Raw genomic sequence first — 22667 nt, forward strand, 5'->3', positions numbered from 1 at the left:
CTAACTGTTGCCTGGATTTCTTCATCTGTTAGATGAGGTGTGTACTGTTCTCCTCACATGATTGGTATAAGGACGTAATGGAATAATGTATTTAAGGCACATTTGCAATCTTGTATTCATCTTTTGTTACTAACAGAGTTCTGACAGAAAGTAGGTCCAAAGTGTTAGCAAATGTTTATAAAAATAAATATTGTCTATGCATTTCAGGTGTTTCCTGTTTTATTAATAAAATAGCATTCATGAAAAACACTTTAGCTTTTAGTGTGAGTGGATACATTAACAATGTGGTAGAAAAATAGTTTTAAAAATTTTTGTTTTCTTCTTTTTCATCTTTTCAGAAATTGAGTATGAACATAGCACAATGTATAAACAAAGATGGAGTGGTTATTTCTCTCCCTGTTGGAGAACACATACAATGATATCATTAATAATCACTCCCTTTATCCTAAATATCTTGCTTATGTTATTAGCATAGGTTTACCCTTCAAAATATTGAGAAGCTAAATATCACCCAAATAGTTACTGAGTTAGAAAGGAAAAAAAATTAAAAACTTTTTCCATTCTGGCTCTGATTAATTGTACTGCTAATAAAGGTATCTGGTATTATATGAATTTTAGTGGAAAGGATTTCTATTTTTAGAAGATGAATATAGTGCATTTTATATTTATGACTTTAGGGATATTAGAATTGTGAATACGTTTGTGTGTGGAAATAGTTATATATAATAAAATATGAAAGGAGATATAGTTTATGACTCTTACTGATTGACCACAGAAAGAGAAAGAAGTGTAGGTATATTAAGAGAGAGAAACTGGAAGACATAGAAAATAGGAGGGAAAGGAGATGAGAAAATTATGAATTACAGAAAAGGCAAGAAATATACAATAACTTCGAGGGGTATCAGGTCAACTGGAAGACATTGTACTTTGAAAAGGAAAGCAGACTCATTTTTCCTTTTACCACATTTTTTTTCTTTTCTTTGAGTTTTACACGTTCTGAGAATTCCAGAAAACTGTCTTATTAAATGTCTATTGACTAATTACTTTCTACACAATTTCAGGAATGATAAATTAATCTTTTTGTCTCCATATACATATGACTGTTTAGAAGGATTTAAGTTTAATACATTAAGTAAATACTCTATTGAAGTGTTAGGTGTTATTGGTGTTAAAATATCCTAATATATTTTTTAAATAGTTAACATTTTCCAATACTTCCCAGATGCTAGGAATAGTCTAAAAACTTTAATATATCAACATGTTTAAACCTCAACAATCCTATTATCATCTCCTTAACCAGGGCTCAGAAACTTGTCTGAGATCCTCTAGTTAGTAGGTGGTAGAGCTAGGATTTGAGCAGGCAGTCAGTTCCAGAGTCCATGCTCTTAACTATAATGCTAAACTTAAAAATTTATAATCAGGTTAGAAGGTTATAATTTATATGTAATATAGAATAATCATAGCATAATAACAAGTAACACATGATGGAGTAAAAAATATCTGTGTGGTCATGAAGGAGTTTGGGCTTTGGATACCATGCACACCTGAGTTCTAACTCCAAATAGCCTGGCAGACCTCAGCATTGACTACCTGTTAGAGTCACTTGGAACGCTTTTAAAAATTCCCCCACCTAGACTGTACCCCAGACTGATTGAACCAGAATCAACTGGGATGGACCTCAGGCATCAGTATTTTTTTTAATGCTTCTTTGGTGATTCCAGGATGCTGCCAACGATGAAAACCACTATTTAAATTGTTCAAATTACTTAAAATTTTTCATGATTAAATTTACTTCTGTATAAGGAAAATATGTATAGCACCTGCCATAGTGCCTAATACCTAAGAGTCAGCATATATATTTTATGTATTTTCCCACCTCTACTCTCAGAAAGCCACAATTGTTCAAAATAGAGAAAGAGTCACGGAGGTCAGAGTTTGAAAGGGTCCATGAAGCAGATAAAATGTGAACAGGTCTTTAAGGACAGATAAGATTTGAAGAGGTGGAAGGAATGACACTTTAGGTACAGTGAAGAGATGGGCCTGACAGGAGTGAGACTGAAGAACTACTGTATATATTGGAGAAAAAGAGGGTGTGACACATGAAAGATGTTTCTGAAGTTTCCAGTTGCAGAGAAGGGCAGTACTACTAAAAGAAACAACACAGAAAATTAAGGAGAGATGCTGGTTTTTGAATGGCAAAATAAAAGATTATCCTCCTCAAAAGTGCTTATTTTTCCATTCAATTCTCTTTTATCATTTCTTTTTCATTCAGGATATATCTTGCTTTCTCATTCTAATTTTGTTCTGGCAAGCATGGTTTGTCATTAATAATCAAGCTCCTTCACATCTTTGATGTAGACACAGCCTAATGTTTAATCTTTGTTGGTGAATTTCTCAAGTAAACCTCCTTAGATAAGTGATAGAGAGGTTCACATTGAGTGGCTGTGTAGATCTCACTGGATGGAGTTAGAGGAGGCCTTAGGGTAGGGCCTTTCTCCTTCCCCTCCCCCTCGCCTCTTTTTTCTTTTCTTTTTTTTTTTTTTTTAACAGAAGTGGCAATCTGAGGCCCAAAGAGTTAAATAACGGAAGTGCGGTCATGCTGTTAATGGCAGGGCAGGCCCAGAACTGAGGTCTCTAAGTCTTCAATTTGCCTATCCTTTTATCGTATTAGGCTAGGTCAGCACAAAATAATCAGTGGAAAATAAAATATACCCCCACAGTCTCTTTGGTAGCACTTACAGGAAAACTCACAAACTGATTGTTAAAATGAATTTATTTTAAAAAGCTGAATTTACTTAGCGAGTTCCTGTGTTGACAGAGACTATGTTTAAGCAAAGATCGTTAATTTTCTTTCTAATAGGACAATGATATGTTGAGGGAATAAATGTGTCTCTGCTAATGAGATTACATTTAATAATCTTTTGAAGGGCTAAGTTTTCATCAGATCTCTGAGAATCCCATAGCATATGCATCCCATCCCCACTCCAGACACTTTCTCTACCCTTCAACATTGCTTATAGCTAATTTTGCACCAACTGAAGCCTACTTTGGCCACTTGCTTCCAAGGATGAGGAAACAAGTGGCTACTTGCGTGTGCAAAGATTCAAATATGGGTATAATTAGTTTCTGGGAATGAAATCGCATGCACATAAAAAGGAAGCCTGATTGGGTCTCTGAAAACTTGGCCCCAGTGGTTCATACTACTCTATATTTACACAGTCATAACTCTGCATTTTTGCATTGGTTAACAATTCCTTTTATTTAATATGAGTTAAATACTGCTTGAAATAGGCATCTGTATAACATCTGCAAAACTGGCGCTCTTGACACTTTAAATAATACCAGCTCTTTACTAAAATTATCCAAAAAAGTACAATAAATTCTATGTTATATATTTGAACACTGAATGAATCAAAGCTGTGATTTCTGAAGTAAAGTGTGACATATGTTTTAGGAAACAACATTCTAAGGAATGAAATTGCCTTTTGGGAGAAGTCATTTGATTTATAATTACAGCTCTATATTTAATGCAAGTTAGATTTCAGCCATTTCAGTAAATCATATTGAATGATACAATGGAGGGAAAACGCTCAATTCTGATTTAGGGTCGAGGTCAGATATGAAGTTATGTAAATGTTAGCACTAATTCCTGACCCTATAATGTTATAATACAAAGCATTTTAATTTAAGAATAAAAAATACATCTGTATTTTCAATATTACTGTTAAAGTATAAGCTATCATATTTCCTTGCTAAAAAAATTCTCATTCAATGACCACTGCAGAAATTTTTATTTTTTCTAATTAGAATAATTATTTTTTCATTTTTAAGCAACAGATTTAATTCTAGGTCATCTCTTACAGTTTAATTATTTACTAAAAGATAAAAATAAATTTAAGAATAAAAAATACATTCAAAAGTTTAATGACTGATGTTATTGAAAATGATATCTTGCAATCAATGCATAGGCAAAGTGAAAAAAAAATCCAGTTTTGCCAAATAACTGTAATGTGCTTTTACAATAAGATTTTCAAACCAATCTATCTTTGGCCATTAAAACTAAATCCAGAGCTCCTAAACAAACTTTCTCCCAATTGTATCTACTAAAACTTCTTTCAATAGGAAGGAATCCTGCTACTAAGGAAGGAAATCATCTCTGGCAGCAAAAAATGCCTTCTTGTAGACTGCTATCCTGACCTCACTGGTTAGTTTTTGAGTCTTTGGGCCTTCTGGAGCCTAAGGATGGGGCAGTTGGCTGTTGTGATTGTGCCCTGGCTGCTCATACTCTTCTGTGGATGGGAGGAAGGTTTGGATCTTGGTTTTAGGTCAGCAATCATTTTAAAATCACATATAACATATTGGAAGATGGACAAGGGACAATCTCTTCTCTGGAGGAGCCTATAATCTAGGAAAGCCACCAGTAAAAACATATTGCTCATGCACCCTTGATGTATTAATGAGTACACCACAATATATATGTACAGATATTCCTATATTTTATCCATTATAAAACATACAAAGAAAAAAGATCAGGTAAAATATAAATGCACATATATTTTAATGTTTACTGGTTTCACCCTATGAATGGCCCTGTGCCACTTCCTCCTTTTCCTGGGGAACATCATTTCATTTTGGAGACTAAGTGAGAAACATGTAAATACTTAACAGAATGTGGTAAGTGCTATTGTAAAGGTGTGCCCAGGATGCACTGGGAAGAAGCTAAGCTGGGAATCTGGTGGTGAAAAAAGGCTTCCTGGAGAGGACTTCCATCATTAGAAGTTGGGTAAAGATGGCAAGAGGATTTGTAGGTACAGGGAACAGTGTGGACAAAAACCTGGAGTTCTAATGGGGCATTATCAACATAAAGAGAAGCAAAGAGTCTGGGAGGAAGCTGGAAATGTAGAAACAGGTCAGATTATGAAGGCTTAAAATTGTCAGGCTAAGGAGCATGCACTTGACGTGTGAGTCAATTTGGGGCCTTCTCTAAGGGGGCCTAGCTCCTCAAGTACCAGAAGGCCACTGTTCTATGACAGCCTGACAGTCTCACCTACAATGTCCAGGCACAAAGCCCAACATAAATTAGTGTACATTTAGTGAACACAAGAAGCTGCCACTTCTTGAAGAATCCAAGTAATGTACCTTGAACTTTTTGTTGAAGAACTTTTGCCTTCTTGCAGTAGGAATAGAATTGTTTTATGGTTTCTCATAAATTGTTCTCTGATAAAAAATATTTAATTGGACATATCAGTGTCTCCTTTGTATGGAAGAGCATATATCTCATTTAGCAGAGAATTATAAACCACACCACCTGACACACCATAATGGGTAAATCCCTCTCTATTCCCTGACTGTAATTTATTATTTAGAACACATGTTCAAGAATGGGGACATGCCCACATTTGTTAACTCTGCATGCCAAATTGCAATTTGTTCTGCCCATTTGGGAAACTCATTTCCCATTCAAGCTGTGGTGTGAAGTTCATGGCAAGGGTAGAAAAGCTCCTAAGTGTTTTTTTCAGACTTTTTAGATGAAGGGAGACAGGGACAGGAGGACAGAACAGTAACCAGGGAAGCATGGTGAAGATGCTCTCTGTTGCTCTAATGGTTTTGAAGGCATTTTTAGCCCCAACTTTGGCTTGACCCCACCATCTCCACTAAAAGAAAATTGCTGGGGAAGTAGAGAAATAGGGGATGTTGAGCATGGCACCAAAGAAGTATCTCATTCCAGATCTGCCCAGTGCTTAGGCAGGATTTAACACAGTAATTAAATTTGATATCACAATTTTCCTGCCTCTATAAATGGCCAATATATGAGGGACACTAGTGATCATGGCCCCCAATTTTTTTTAATGAAAAGGAATAATTTAAAACTGAACTTGTATACTTTGCAGTTCTTTGGTTCATACCAGATATTTATTATCTAACTACTATGTACAAATTATGTTGCCAAGTGAATTAGTATAATGCAAACAAGTCAGGCTCTCTGCCCTCAGGAAGCTGACATCCTGGGGAAACTGACATTAAGCAATTAATTAGATACTTAGTCATTTAAATAATTGTGGTAACTGCTGTGGAAGAAAAGTACTGAGTGCTATGAACTATATAATAAGGAAGGCTCTCTGGCAAAAGTAATGTTTGAGCTAAGATTTGCAGATGAATATGGATTAACTAGGCAGAGAGGGGAGAAGATAAGAACTGATTAAGCCAAGTATATCAAATATTAAAATAATGTATTTATATTAATTATATGTTTATAGTTCATAGTCAATAAAAATTAATGCCCTTAATTTTTTTTGCAAAAGGATAGTTTAAATAAGCATATACTTATCTATACTAAAGTATTCTATTTTTAGAGAAGGGATATCCTATGTGATAGTTACCTTTCATGTCCCCAGCTGGACATCTTTTTAGTTCAGACTGTAAAATGGCTTCAATGTAGTCAGAAGAAATAGGCTGTAACCCACAGGTTTCCTCTGGGTGAATCAGCAAACCACAATCCTGCAATAAATAATATATATTAGTTGTCATATTAATTAACCTGACCCACAATAAAATCTAAAAAATAAGATGTTATGTGCCAAATAATCTTTATGGATAAAAGAGAGGAAATATTCTTTATTTTTCTCATGCTGACTTATCAATAGTTGTTTGTGCTAAAAAGTAGATAACAATTTAATCTTTATTTTGACATTGATATTTATGTCATTGCTCTGCCAATCAAAAAATGAATACAAGTTTTAATTTAAAAATGTATCTCTGACACAAGAACAGAAAACCAAATACCACATGTTCTCACTCATAAGTGGATGTTGAATAATGAGAACACATGGACACAGGGAGGGGAACATCACACACTGGGGCCTGTCAGGGGAGGAGGGGCTAGGGAAGGGATAGCAGGGGTGAGGGAATTGGGAGGGATAACATTAGGAGAAATATCTAATGTAGATGACGGGGTGGGTGGATGCAGCAAACCACCATGGCAGGTGTATACTTATGTAACAAACCTGCATGATCTGCACATGTATCCCAGAACTTGAAGTATAATAATAAAAAAATTATATATATATATATATATATATATATATATATATATATATCAATGTCAACTCATTAAAAACAAAACAAACTATAATAGAGGACAATTTACAAGTGGAAAAAGACAGCTAATGTGAGAGGGAAATAGGAACTGTTTGGAGAGAATTTAACAGATAAATTTCATTTTAATAAACTTTTATTAAGAATTCATGAGACGCCAGAAGTGAAATCAGATGCATGTATTATATTCAAAGCACATTCTTATATTTACAACATTGGGTAACATTTCATTGCACTGAATATCATTATAGAGGCATGTACTATACTAAGCAATGCTTTCAACAGTCTGACAGATGTAGTACAGAAGCATAGTGTATTGCCTCCCTGAAACTTCTCTTTTTCTCCTTCCTCTGCCCCATCCATGGAGCTGCACCTACAGGCTGGACCACTCTCATTCTCTCTTAGCTTATTCTGCAAAGCTATTGGGAATAGTACCTGTCCTATTTCCTTCTACCTCACCTGGTTCCGCTGCCACTCTTCTCACTGGGTTCTCTCAGTCTATCACAATTTAGGACATGGTAAAATCCTATCATCTCTGTTGGAATTTCTTTCCCCCTAATTCTGCATGAAGACATCTTCTTATATTTTAGTTCTCAGCAAGGTTGGTCTTCCTGAAACTCTAGTACAATTTTGTCTCCCTACTTTTGTTCATGTCAGTACCCCATTTGTTTCTTCTATGCTCTTCAGCGTTTGATAATTGTTTGTTTGTTTGTTATTTGTCTGGGTCTTTTCTACTAGTCAGAATATGCCATGGGAACAAATAATTATTTCACTCACCTATGGAATCAGTACTTATTATACAACAAACAATAAACATTTGCTGAATAAAAAGTTCAACTTTATTGTGTCCCTTTTTATATTAGAAATTCTCAACAATGGCGAGAAATAGAGTTTGACCTGTTCTTTGCTGTGTAACTCTGCGTCTAATCAGTAATTTATGGTTACATTCTCTCATATTCTCTGCTATCCTAACCTCAGGTTCCTAGATCTCATACAAAATGTTCAGGATATTAAGGAACAAGAGGGATGGCGGTGGTGAGTGAACTTAAAATCTTGATTCAGTATACATACCACATATTTTAATTTCTTAATTCATGATTGAACACGGAGTTTAAGATACTGATTAAAATTAGAAATATGATTTGCATTAAAATGCTCATAATGAAGCAACAAAAATACAAAGTTTATTATAATGTGGGGAGATCTAGTCTGAATAAACATCTATGAGTGATACTTGTGAGTATACATGTATATGGGTGTGATATCTATCCAACCAGTTATTTTTGGTGGAGACTGGATCTTTTATAAGGCCAGAAAAGAAGTGTCACAATTCATCTTGCAAAAATATGTTTATATCACATGTTGGAGAAAACAATGAGAAACAATTACCATTATTCACTGCTGATGGGAGTGCGAATTAGTTCAGTTGCTTTGGAAGGCAGTTTATACTAAAATAAAAAGTGCAGAGGCTCTGCAACCCTGGAGCCAGATTTCTCTGAGTCTACTCTTCTACTCTAGAAAAACGTAAGGGCATATGGGTAAGAAAGTATCCAAAAGTTATAGAACAACTCAAGCAGTCTGAAACACATATATGTACATGTATGTTCAGTCAATCAAAAACATACTAAATGCTGATTTTGTGGGAACAGGTATGTCTCTGTTAAGAGAATAAAAGGAAATCTGAATGATGGTAGTTAACATGCAGAATGTGTTCCTGGATTGAGTGGATGTCAAGGAGGCTTTAGCTCTATCTAGAATGCTTTACTTTTTATTTAGAGAGAATGTTATTCTTGTTTAGTTTGAAATGTTATAAACAACTGTCACCACCTCAACTGGAGACTTGGCTGTTCCTTCATTCTAGGAGGTACAGTGTTAGATGTTACTTTTAAATGCAAAGTATTTATCTGTCTATAGTTTTATATGCTATAATGTCACCTAAACTTAGGCACTTCAGACTGAGATATTGTGTTCAATTTATTGATAAAAAGTATATATACTCATGCAAATAATGTTGAAACATTTTGAAAAATTTGGATTTAGACTAAACGTTGCCTGAAAATTCTTATTCGAGATTTCTGTGGGGTGTGTGTGTGTGTGTGTGTGTGTGTGTGTGTGTGTGTATGATCATGTGCCACTACTCATCCAGAGGGCATTAGAAACAGAGTCTAGATCACAGATGCCAAAGTCCTAACTGGTGTCTTCTGTTGAAGCTCTACATGTAATTGGCAAGTGTCTGTTAATCAGAAAGGTGTATTGCTTCTTGTGTTCTGAGGACTTGTCCTGGGCAGGTGACCACTCCTGCTACCTAGAACCTCATGTTGAAATTTCAAGTCATGCCCTTTTCTCTGCGGTTTAGGCCAAAGAGCACTCTATGACATTCTGTGCTTCCTACTCAATTTCCCCTTAGTGTTAATCTTGTTTGTAGTTTACATATCCTAAGCCTTTCCACTAAAGTATTCACTATTTTGGAGAGCCAGGACAGCCCACTGGAGTGAAGGGTAATCATCTGAGCTGTGGCCAAACAATGTTACCCTGAAAGTTGAAAAAGACAAACCGTATGGTCAAATGCAGACCCAAGTCCAGTGACTAGTTTACGGAGCTGAGGGAGTTAAGAGAAGAAAAGGTGGTATCAATACGGCAGGGTAGGCTTAGTGTACATTCTATGGAATAAGATTAGGGTGAGATACGTAGAAAAGAGTATTACTGTGCTGCGAGTTTCACTTGTGAATTTTAGTCCTAGCTGTGTCATGAACTGGCTGTGTGACACTGAATAAGTCACGTGATCTAGATTACTCATTACTAAATGGTGAAGGCTGGAGAACGAAGGCAAAAAATTGCATTAGGTGAGCTCAAGTCTGGACGCCGACTGCCTTAGGTGCCTATACCACATCCATTCTCCTTTCTTCCTTTTAGCAGAAAACACCTTTTTTGTTGGAATAATGTGCCCAGTATTAAAACAACAACAACAACAGCAAACTATTTCCCAGTCTCTCTAGTTAAAAGAAGTCAGGAAACATAGTTCTAGCCAAAGAAATCTCAGTGAACACCAGCGAGGGAGTTCTGGAAAATGTTTACTTTGCTAATGCCGCTTTTTCTTTATCACTCTGTTTCCTCTTTCTGCTTGGAATATGAATGTGAGCTTGAATGTGAGCAGCCATCTTGTGACCACAAGGCAACCATGGGCAGAAAAAAATAGAATGAGACTAGGACACAGGGGGTGCTGTGGAGCTACTTCCACCCTTTTTCCTATGAAAGAAAAACAAACTCCTACTTGGTCAAGCCACTAGAGAAATGTAAGACGGAGCCAAACTTCTCTATCCCTCAAAGAGGCTAGGAAACTTATAATTTAAAGGCCACATGAATCTTTTTGAGTATTTCTTTAGATCTTGAAAGTGATTAATTACAGTAATAACATTTTAAAAAGTCTTAAAAGGAAAATTCCCATTAGTGGCTCTCATTTCTTTCTTCACTGGGATGATTAGCAATTTGGTCAGGTTTAGGCATATTGAATACATTAGTTATTAAAAACAAATAAAGACCTTTTTTTTTTTTTTTTTTTTTTTTTTTTTTTTTTTTTTTTGAGACAGAGTCTTGCTCTGTTGCCCAGGCTGGAATGCAGTGGCACCATCATGGCTCACTGCAGTCTCGAACTCCCAGGCTCAAACAGTCCTCCCATCTCATCTTCCCCAGTAGCTGGGACCATAGGCACTTGCTACTGTGCCTGGCTAACAGCTCTTTTTTGGTTCTAAATGTCATCTCTTGGAGCCACAGATCTACAGACACAGAAAATATAGTATTTAGCAGAGTTGCTTAAAACAGTATTAGCTCCAGAAATCTTCACACACTTAGAGTGAGCCATTTTGTTGGAGACTTCAAAAGGAAGCTCCAAACTCCAGCGTAGATTGTCATAGTTGTCAATTGAGTGCAACAATGTACTTAACAGGAATTTTCTTTTTCATAAGTGTGGAAAGTAAATATGCTTAGTACATAATTTAAAACATATACTAAACTTTTCATGAGGTGCTAGAGTGACTAATAGAAATCATTATGATGCTTTTGGTTTTTCCTCCTGCCTGATCAGTTTCTCATTATTAATTCCCCTGGACACCCATTTCATTCCTTACAGAATTGTTTGTCCATAAAAGAATGAGTAGTATTTCTCATTTTAAATGTGATATTGGTATATTTTTAAAGCAATACCAAATTGGACAATTTGAGCTGATCAGTGTCTTAAATCTTACCCGCTTTTATTGACCCTATGGATTATGCCTCTAAGATGAAAAAATTCTTTCCTTCTCTGGCTAAACAATTTTAAATGCCCACCAATTTTAAAATTTAAAATATACACTTACTCCCTCCAGCACCCAGCTCCTTCCAAAGAGATCCATTTCCTCCCTTTTCTCCGGGCTACTGCCATTTCCAGTAAGTGAGTAACGATCTCTCAAAATGTGATGATTCTGGCATGGCCAACTCCCTCCAGAAAGGCAGAGTTCCCTTCCTGACTAGAGCTGTTCCTTTCCCCCGAGAGTTGATATTCCTGAGGAGATAACTTCACTCTTGGCCCACTTGAAGTAAGATTTATTTGAGATCTCGTGATGTATTTTCCCCAGTGTTCTGCTAAATGCTGATCAAAGGCATCTGCTGGTGCTCTTGAGCCCAAACGCTTACTAAACCTAAGGCCATGTGAAACCTGGACTCCAGCAGATCCCACCACATCTCATATCTTTAGCACTCTCATGCATGGACCAAATGCAAGGCCTACTAGTCATCTCTCCCCTAATCCATTTCCACTGATCCTCTGCTCCTCCCATCCGTGGTAAGTAAACTCTTCTACAATCTCAAAGACTTCATGCAATGTACCTTCCATCTCCTCACCTTCCCAGAAACCCAGACCTGCACAGGGTGAACAGGTGAGCGGGAGTGGAAAGAAAACTTTCCCTGCAGCTTTGTGGAAAAAGACAACTTGCCTTCTTTCTCTGAAGCCATCTCCAGGGAAGGCCGCCTACACAGTCAGGAAGTTTACTTCCTTTTATCTTCCAACTGCCTCTTTGAGATCATCGTTCCTTTGTGTTATCTGTGGTTGTGGCTCATTTCACCTGGCCCCTTCCTTGTGGCTGTCTTCTATCAACATCTTAATTATGCTTCCACATACCAATGGGACACCTTAGTCATTGTCATTCTCTCCGTTTCGCAATTTGGTATCAAACATCTGTGTGCATTCATTCTATTTCATTCAACAATATTTTTGGTCAAATGCTAGAATGTTTCATTCAAGCCAGAGATGCTCTACCTGTAATCTTAAATTCTAATTCCTTTTCTCCAAATAAAACATACTTTTCTTCTACCTTATTCCTGCCTCTTCTGCAGTCATGCAGAACTTCTATTTCCATGGTCATTAACTCTTTCAATTTGTGTCTATACTGCTCATTTCTATCCCTAAACAATCCATATCTTCGTTTTATTTTACCAAAGGTGCACAGCAACTCTCCAATCCTGGAACAATCCGATCTATCTCCATCCAAGGTTCTACATACCAGTCAGTGACACTGGCAAAAATCACACAAATGTAAAGATAAATGCCAGAAACATTTCCTGATGGTCTTTCAGTACTGCCTGGAAATTTTTGTTCCATTATCCTAGTTGGAACACTTCTCCATTCTTTACAAAGGCTACTTCAAACCTTCATCATACTCCTGAAGTTCCCTCATTTCTACATCTCTGTTGGTCTCATGAGACAAACTTGTCTCCTAATATATAAAAAATTAGAACCCATTCAACAGTAATTTGCTCAAATTCTTGCTACTTGCCAATAAGACAATCATGCCCAGATGTCTCTTCTTAGGTTGTGATACAGTAAACCTTCTTTGAGCTGTGAAAATTTGCTTCCTTCACTTTTATTTTTCATCTCACTCTTTTCTACTTCTGGAAATGCTCTCCTCTTGCTTTTGTTAAGTGAGCCTTATTACCAAATACCAATTCCTTTGAAGATTCTTTCTGTTGTCCGGGCCTTAAGGTCTGGCCTTCTCTAGAATCAGGCCCTTAAGTGCTGTTACTTTGCATTCTGGGAGATATCATTCATCTTCATGGCATAACCACAACTTGAATGATTATGACTCCCAAACGGGATCCCTGTCTAGGCCACTCACAGGACTTCCAGACACACAGTCATCTGCTTCCTGGATATCTCCTTTCAATGTCTCAGATGTACCTCAATTTCAATTTAACTATGACAGATACCATAGGTTGAGTCAAAACCCATTCTGGTCTTACTTTTCCTTGTTTTACTGTCCTAGAGAGAGCACTAATAACATGCCTCCCCTGTTTATCTGACAGTCAAAAGAGGCCACTGACACATTTCTGGTCAGTGAAATGTAAGTATAAACTTGCAAGGAATTGTAGAGAAAGCCTATGCTTTTCTGGTACAGAGTCTGTTCCTTTTTCCTCTCGTTCTTCTTCCTTGTTTGTGGAACAGGAAATTGATAGCTGGAAGAACAACTATCTTAAGTTATGGAGGAAAGGCCAAAAAGTTTGTGGAGACTTTAGTGCTGACATCCTTGATCTTCTGAAACCATTTTGATCTGTGCTGATGTTCTTGATCTGCTGCAAATGTCTACTTCTGGACTTTTTGTTGTATTAGAAGAAAATATCTGTTTGTTTAAGCTACTATTAGTCAGGTTTGCTGTTACTCACCAAACGGCTGAAATTGAACTTAAAAAATCATTCCAAAATCTGATCCATCCCCAATAACCTCAATAATGTTGAGCTTGGAAGATTCTGTGCTCAGGCCAGACACTTTAGTTATCCAAGTTTCCCTTCTCTCCATTTCCTCTAGCATTCAATCAATATTCACATCAACTTTCTCTTCTTGATTTCTTTTTTTCTTGATTTCAGTGGATACTATCTGTGTCTTTATGTTATTTTATCATGGGAATTGCCATGACTTCTTAATGGGTCTCCTCTGCTGTAGTTCTATGGACCACCCATATGTCTGTTTTCCACATTGCTGCTAATGTCATCTTTCTGAAATGCAAAAGTTTCTAACTCCCTTTGTTGCTTGAAATAATTCAAGAGATTGCATTGCATTTAGGGTAAAGTTTGGCTGTTGTCCTCCACTTTGGCTAATCTCCATCCAGTCTTCGCCCCATACTCTACTTGACTTAAATAACTTCTACTTTGCCCAGTGCTACTCTCTATGATGTTTCCGTACGTTTAACGAAAAGCATTTCATTCTCAAGGTCTTTTTTTGAAGTGCTGACATTTCTTTTTTCAGGACATGCACTAAAAAACCAAACATTTTAGAATAAGGGAAAAATTAAATTGCATTGAAAGACGAACTTAGTATAAGACGTACACACATTGTGGTAGGGAACTTTAGCTTCCATCATTAGAAAATGTTTCATCAGCTCCTGCCAAAAACATATAAAATTTCAATTTTTCAAATTTTCTTATAAGTTAATTATGGTCAGCTAAGAAGCTCACTGGGTGCCATATATGATATATATTATAATAAGTACTATAAAGTGAAAATCATGAAGTATTTGGATTTTGAGATTTCTAGTGATTTCCCATTACAATGACCTTCATTTCATGTATTTTCTACTGTGAAAACCAATCTGTGAGACTTATAATTTTGATTTTGAAACTTTTTTCTCCTTTTGGCAAGAAGACTGATTTCTTAGGCATATATTGAGAAGCAAGATAACACATCCTGAGTTGTTTGCGGTTCACATTGAAGATGTTTATCATGGAAAATACATCAAATAGAGCATAAATTTAGGAGATATTTCAATATGGCCATTTATGTATTTAGGATATGAGCATTTGTCTCCCTCACTATTCAATTATTTTCATATTCTTTTAACATACCCTATTTGTGAATTGGGAAGGAGACATTAACAAATCTATTTGTAAAATTTGTACAAATTTATGAGGTACATGAGAAATTTTCTTAAATGGTTATATAATGCTTAGTGGCCACATTGGGGTATTTTGGTTGCCAATATCTGAGTATAATACACTTTTGTTAGCTGCAGTCACCCTACTCTGCTATCAAACATTGAATTCATTCCTTCTGTCTCGCTGTATGTTTGTATCCTTTAACCCACTTCTCTTCATCCTCCCTCTTGACACCCACTCATCCTTTCCAAACTCTGTTACCTATCTTTTCACTCTCTACCACCATGTGATCAATGTTTTAGCTTTCATATATAAGTGAGAACATATGATATTTTTCTTTTTGTGCTTGATTTATTTCCCTTAAAATAATGACTTCCAGTTCATTTATGTTGCTACAAATGATGTTATTTCATTTTTAATGGCCCAGTAATAGTCCATTGAGTATATGTTCCACATTTTCTTTATCCATTCATCCACTGATGGGCACTTACGCTGATTTCATATCTTTGCTATTGTGAATAGTGCTGCAACGTATGAGTGCAGGTATCCCTTTGATAAACGTATGTTCTTTCTTCTGGTTAGATACCCAGTAGTGGAATTACTGGATTGGATGGTAATTCTATTTTGCGTGTGTGTGTGTGTGTGTGTGTTTAAGAAATCTCCATATCACTTTCCATAGTGGCAGTACTAGTTTACATTCCCACCAATAGTGGATGAGAATTCTCTTTTCTTCACATCATTGCCAACGTCTGTTATTTTTTATCTTTTTAATAATAATCATTCTGATTAGAGTTAGATGATATCTCATTGTGGTTTTGATTTGCATTTCTCTAATGATTAGTGATATTGAGCATTTTTTCACATACCCACTGGCCATTTGTATGTCTTCTTTTGAAAAATGTCTATTCCTATACTTTACCCACTTTTTGGTGGGATTGTTTGTTTTTTTACTTTTGAGTTGCTTGAGTTCCTTTTGTATTCTAGATATGAGTCCCCTTTCAGAAGAGTAGTTTGCAAATGCTTTTCTCTCATTCAACAAGTTATCTCTTCACTTTGTTAATTTTCATTTTGCTGTGTAGAAGCTTTCTAGCTCAGTTAAGTCCTATTTGTCTGTTTTGGTTTTTGTTTCCTGTGATTTTGAAGTCTTAATCATAAATTATAAGCCTAAACTGATGTCCAGAAGACTTTTCCCTAGGTTTTCTTCTAGTATTTTTATAGTTTCTGGATTTACATTTAAGTCTTTAATCCCTTTTGAGTTGGTTTTTGTGACATATCTTAAGTAGTTTGCCAAAAATGAATTGTCTTTTCTGCTACAAGTTTATTCCAAAAATATTTTGCAAATCTCAGGATGAATATTAGTTGCTACTTGGAGTTCTAATCTGCCTTCCAACTTACCAGAAACCTAGTATAGATTTGTCAAACTTCTCAGGGATGAAACTGGAGCATAGTGATAATTTAAATAGATATATTTCTTAAGCATTTATTACATCCTGGCATCATATTAAGTCATTTACATGTAATATCTTATTTTTCTCACAACAACTCCTCCCTTTATTTTAGGAATAAGAAAACAGACATGCTAAATTACTAAGAGGTAGGTTTTAAATGCAGGTCCATCTTACTTTAGATCTCTGCCACTTCATCTTAATATATAGCTGACTTTCCTAAAAGCAGAGCAAATCATTGCTTTTATAGCCTGATTTCAATCTTCCTGTGAATGAATCAATACCTCCTCTTTCATCTTTACTCCATCTCCACTCCAATCCCAGTTGAAAGTTAGTTCCTGAAAATCAACTTGCATTGCTTTATGTCTTTTCAGGTACAGTCACACCGAGGCTGTGTTTGCTATAAATCCATCCATGCCATAAACCCAGATCAGAAAATGTGTTGCAATCTTTCTGTTTCTAGCACTTATTACAGTCCTGGGCATGTGACAAACAATAAAAACATGGCTCCTGACTGAAGCTATTGTCAGTATATAGGATCAATGTAAGGAGAAGAAATGAATGGATGTAGGTATGGGGCCCCACACTGCAGGGGAAGGGCCACTGGAATAGAGAAAAAAGGCTGAGAACATAAGGGTAAATATGACCTATATGGCCAACACTGGGGTCTTGCTAGCATGAATATTTGGAGCACTGGAATGACTTCCAATATAATCTTGGCTCTCATGTTTTCAAGTCTCTACAGAATAATGTCTAAATAATTCCCATATGATTTATTCAGCTCTAGAATTTTGTGTTTGTGGTTTTCCCTTTTGCGAAATTTCCAAATGGATTCCTTGTGCAGACTTGCATCTTTTTCTGAAGGAATGAATTATTTTCTATGTTTACATGGTCTTTAAATTTAATAACTCTCCTTGCATTGTAGTCAGTCAACCATAAAATACTGAGTAGCTATTGTCTGATTCACAGTATTGGACATTTAATAAATATTTATAGAATAATTAGCTGAAGTTTACATTAGCAAGGAATAAATAATAATAATCTATCTAAAATCACCCTTGAAATTCTACCTTTATCCCCAAATTGAAAGTTTTCAAGAAGAAAAGAAACCAATTTATGTAAATTAATATGAGAGATTTTTATCCTTTATAAAGGGCATTTCGAAATATCTGTAAAAATAATTGCATATAAATATAAAACAGTAATTATACTGCTAAGAATTCGTCCTACAAATATACTTTACAAAGTACACAAAGACAGATATATAAGAAAATTGATTGGAACACTTCATAAAATACTAATAACATAAAACTAGACACATATCATGTATCCATTAATACAAAACTGGTTAAATAACTTATGGTACATCCAGATAATTGAATATTTTGTAATTATTAGAAAAGATGGATGTAGAGTGAAGATATGAATATATATATATATAAGAAAAGTTATTAAAAGCAATAAGGCAAATTGCAAAACATGATGTGTACCATGATCTTATTTAAGTAAAATAAAGTGTTAGAATATATATACTTGATTGTGAACGCATAAGTTCTGGAATGATATACAAGAAATTCTAAACAGTGGATCTCTTAGAAGATTAAGAATAGAAGATCAGAGACGGAAAGGCAAAATGCACTTTTACTTTTTATTTTACATGCTTTAATATTTTACCATTAGTATGGATTATGGTTGTATTTTTAAAGCTAAAATTTTAAACAATATTCTTTAAGATGTTAAAGCACAATATTAGAAAAGAAGAGAACTGATAGCTCTTTGAAGTTGTATTAGTTTCCTTAGGCGACTGTGACAAAGTACCACAAATTATATGGCTTAGAACAAATACAAATTTATTGTCTTTCAGTTCTGGAGGCCAGAAATCCAAAATGGAGGAATTGGCAGGTTTGATTCCTCCTGAGGGCTATGAAGGACTAGCAGCTTGTATAGCTGTTTAATACTGTCTTGTGTTTCCAGACTTATAGGCTATTAAAGGAAACATAAGAGTGAGTTGAGTAAATGTTTCGGGTAGAGGGATGAGCACCTGAAACATTCTAGAGTTGGGTGAAAACATGGCCATTCAAATTTAGTGTGGATGATGCTCAGAGACCAGGATAAGAAGTGGGTAGAAATTAGTCACATTAATTTGAAATCATGATTTCCACGCTTGGCTCATTCTAATGACACAGAGTCCTTGAATGTGACAACAAATTGTATTTAAAAATTCTTACCAGGTAAGTCTCTAAACTCTATTTCCTTTTATAAAACTTATAAAAATATTTACTAAGTAGCTGGCTTTTAAAAGTATAGGCAAAAATGAAACATCTTTACTGAGGAGTAGGAAACATTTTGACTTTACTTACAACTCATTCCAATAAAAATCAGCAGTGAACAAGGTTTACCTACCTATTCACCTTACATTGAGTTTTAAGAAAAATGTATAGCTACTTATTCTACTTTTGTGTGTGTGCAGAAAATTTTTCTAATAATATGGATTTAAAAATTGATAAGCTTCAATGCTGGATGATCCCGTTTTAGTGAGAGATTACTAATATATTTTAGTTGCATTAAAAATAATGGAACTTGAGGTTGGGTAGAGGATAGTATATATGGCTTCCTTTGCTATTTATGTTTGGAATGCATAGTCTTAATTATAACACATTAGAATCCACCTAGTAATGAGCCATCATATTATGTGACACAGTTGTGTGTTTCTTCCCTAAACAAATATCAGCTGAAAAGTGATTATAAATGTATACTATGAAAGAATTTTAAGTTAGTCCACAAGGAACTCAGGAAGGAGGGAAATTGAAACAAATTACAAGAAAATGAATTAGTTCTACTCAATTAAATGTAACTTAAAGAAATTAATATGACATTAATATTGGAAATATTTCTTTACATTTCTCATGCATTCCAAATCTCTGAGTAATATAAAGTTTTCTTCTTTTCCAACCTAAATGGCCTTCAAATTATCCAGGATGGGGCCAATGTGGTCCTGCTTGCTGAAGCCCATTTTGAAAGACACTCTGTATTCTCCATTTAGAAATATGTGTTCCTGGGCTCTGTAGAATTTGGACTGGAAAATTTAGTGAGATGAAGACTGTGAATACCTAATGGTGCCTACCTCCAGTGAGCTAGAAAACCCAAGGAAAGCAGCCTTTGTTGTGGTTTCTCAGCACTTTGGGCTTTGGTTCCAGATGGAATCCAGAAGGGTAAATATGAATACAAATGAATGTAAGAATGAATTTATATGCTTCAATACAACATTCAGTTCTTTTTGACTTGTGAACAAAGAAATGTAGAGTTGGAACTCTGTGTTACTACTTTGGATTTTTTCATACTGTAAAGAATCTGAATTAGTTTTGGAAGTGACAAAATAATAACAAAAACAAGAAAAAGTTATTTCATATTTCAAAAGAGCAAACCTGTTTTTGTAAGTTGAAACAGAAATAATACTGATTGGAAATAGGTAATAGGCTGCAGATATTTTAAAAGACAACTTTTTAATTTTTTAAATTATATTTTAAGTTCTAGGATTCTTGTGCAGAATGTTCAGGTTTGTTACATAGGTATACACATGCTATAATTGTTTGCTGCACCCATCAACCCATCATCTACATTAGGTATTTATCCTATTGCTATCCCTCCTCTTGCACCTCACCCCTTGACATGCCCTGGTGTGTGATGTTCCCCTCCCTGTGTCCATATGTTCTCACTGTTCAACTCCCACTTATGAGTAAAACTTTTAATTGATGTATACTTGACAACAATGGTGACACCAAACAACAACAAGTATTTGCCATCTGTTAAGCAGTAAGTAGGTTGCCCAGGAAATCTTGATCAGTCATACTCAAAATAATTGCTGTTATAAATACTTCAGCATGGATGGACTGTCCCACATATAAATGGTTTGCCAATAAAGCATATGAGGTTGTAATCCTTAAAAATGCAACTGGTGGGGGACCTTATGTCTGGGTGTCACTACCAATAGAGTTGAATATTTAATAAAAGATGCAGTCACATTAGTTTCAGGCATCATGTGGACATTTCCTATCTATAATTATTAGATGGGTGTAAAAGTAATTGCAATTTTTGCCATTGAAAGTAATGGCTTTGGAAGGCCAAGATGGACAAGTCACCTGAGGTCAAGAGTTTGAGACCAGCCTGGCTAACATGGTGAAACACTGCCTATACTAAAAAAAAAAAAAAAAAAAAAAAAAAAAAAAAAAAAACCGGGTGCGGTGGCTCATGCCTGTAATCCCAGCACTTTGGGAGGCAGAAGCGGATGGATCATGAGGTCAAGAGATCGAGACCATCCTGGTCAACATGGTGAAACCCTGTCTCTACTAAAAATACAGAAAATTAGCTGTGCATGGTGGCATGTGCCTGTAATCCCAGCTACTCAGGAGGTTGAGGCAGGAGAATTGCCTGAACCCAGGAGGCGGAGGTTGCGGTTAGCTGAGATCGCAGCATTGCACTCCAGCCTGGGTAACAAGAGCGAAACTCCGTCTAAAAAAAAAAAAAAAATTAGCCAGGTGCTCGTAATCCCTGCTACTCAGGTACTCAGGAGGCTGAGGCAGAAGAATCACTTGAACCAGGGAGGCAGAGGTTGCAGTGAGCCAAGATTGTGCCACTGCACTCCAACCTTGGTGACAGGGTAAGACTCTGTCTCAAAAAAAATTGGCAAAAACCACAATCAACTTTGCACCAACCAAATATCTTGGTAACTGCTACAGAAACACACCAATATGCACATACCCACACATGCATACATACAGGTACACACCTCCAATGATCCTTAAATGGTAGAATTTTGAAATTTGAAGGAAACAAACATTTACAAACAAGTTTTACTTTTCTCCAGTCAACAGTGATATACTGATTTCTTATATACAGGATTTTGGGTGCTGTGAGATACTAGCACATAGAATACAGATGAGGCCAGTGCACTCAGAAGAACATTTGGGAATGAATCATTGTGTTAACTGTTGAAGAAACCAGCCAGACATCATGCCCTAAGTCTTTAACAACCTTTCCAAAGCATTTCATGAATACCCCTAAAACTTTTAAGTATAAAAACAGACTAATCTGTGAACTGAAGCATATGCCAGAGTCCATTTAATGCTTTAGGGTGATTAAACGGCCAACAGATGCCTTTAGGAAATGGTAATAGAAAATACGGGGAAATACAAACAATGACATCTTCCAAGGGTAAATCTTGGCTTAGACAAAAGCACAACTAGTTAACGTAGAAGAGCATATTTACATGGAGCTGAATAGAAGCAAAAAAGAATATAAGTCCACTATATTTTTAAGGGAATTATATTTCCCTTGAAATCACTAGCCTGGCTTGCAAAAGCTTTGACAGCTTAACCCTTAAAACAAATTTCTAACCCTGATTTCTAACCCTGTCCTGGTGGAGAGTAGGAGGCAAAAACTGTGGCCAGGCATAGTGGCTCATGCTTTCAGTCTCAGCTACTTGGGAGGCTGAGAAAGGAGGATTGCTTGATCCAAGAAGTTTGAGGCTATAATGGTCTATAATTGTAACACTGCACTCCACTCCAGCTTGGGTGGAGATAAAAATAAAAAACTACCAAAACTGTGCAACCCCTCAATTAAGGCATATTCTCAATCACTTCCAAATAATAAGGAATAAATACCCAAAAGAGTTATTCCAAAAAGTGTGACAGTTGAGCTAACCAAAGAACAAACTCCATGTTGGAACAAGGACTCTGTAAATCCTGCCACTGAATATGATAATTGCTGTGGACAACTGACCACCATATATTTACCATTCCTTTCTTATCGGAATGGGAGTTTTCCTTAAGGTTATTCTCTATATTGAGTAGGGAGTGGATATAGCACATAACTTGTCTTTTTGGCTATAAGTGACTGGACCATAAGGAAAAATTTCTAGCATCCAGTACATCTTCCCTGGGTAGGTGGAAGTCTAAAGCCAGAGAGGCAGGTTCTAGCAGAGTCTGCTAATTTCCCCCCAATATTCGTTCTCCCCTTATTTCTCTTAATAATAGAACCCAGGAGGTTTAGCTGGACACATGGCAACTCAATTAGAGGACATTTCCCTACCTCTCTTGCAGGTATGTGTGGCCCTGTGACCAAGTACTAAACAACAGAATGTGAGCAGAAGTGAACTTCTGGCCACATCCTTCAAAAGAGGGTTGCTTCCCCTTCACTTCCGTCCGCCTTTTCCTGATGGCTGGGAGATGGCAA

The 22667-nt window shown here is 36.0% G+C and overlaps 1 protein-coding gene across 8 annotated transcripts in view; it reads right to left on the reverse strand.

Moving 5' to 3' along the window:
- CPED1 (cadherin like and PC-esterase domain containing 1) overlaps positions 1–22667 on the reverse strand; it is a 310759-nt gene that overhangs the window by 58523 nt on the left and 229569 nt on the right. For all 8 annotated transcript variants that reach the window (XM_074379153.1, XM_074379151.1, XM_074379152.1 and 5 more), the window contains one exon: positions 6381–6498. In XM_074379153.1, the coding sequence (XP_074235254.1) occupies positions 6381–6498 (118 nt within the window). The remainder of the gene's footprint in view (positions 1–6380; positions 6499–22667) is intronic.

The sequence above is a fragment of the Saimiri boliviensis genome, chromosome 10 (assembly GCF_048565385.1).
Source record: "Saimiri boliviensis isolate mSaiBol1 chromosome 10, mSaiBol1.pri, whole genome shotgun sequence".
Taxonomy (NCBI): domain Eukaryota; kingdom Metazoa; phylum Chordata; class Mammalia; order Primates; family Cebidae; genus Saimiri; species Saimiri boliviensis.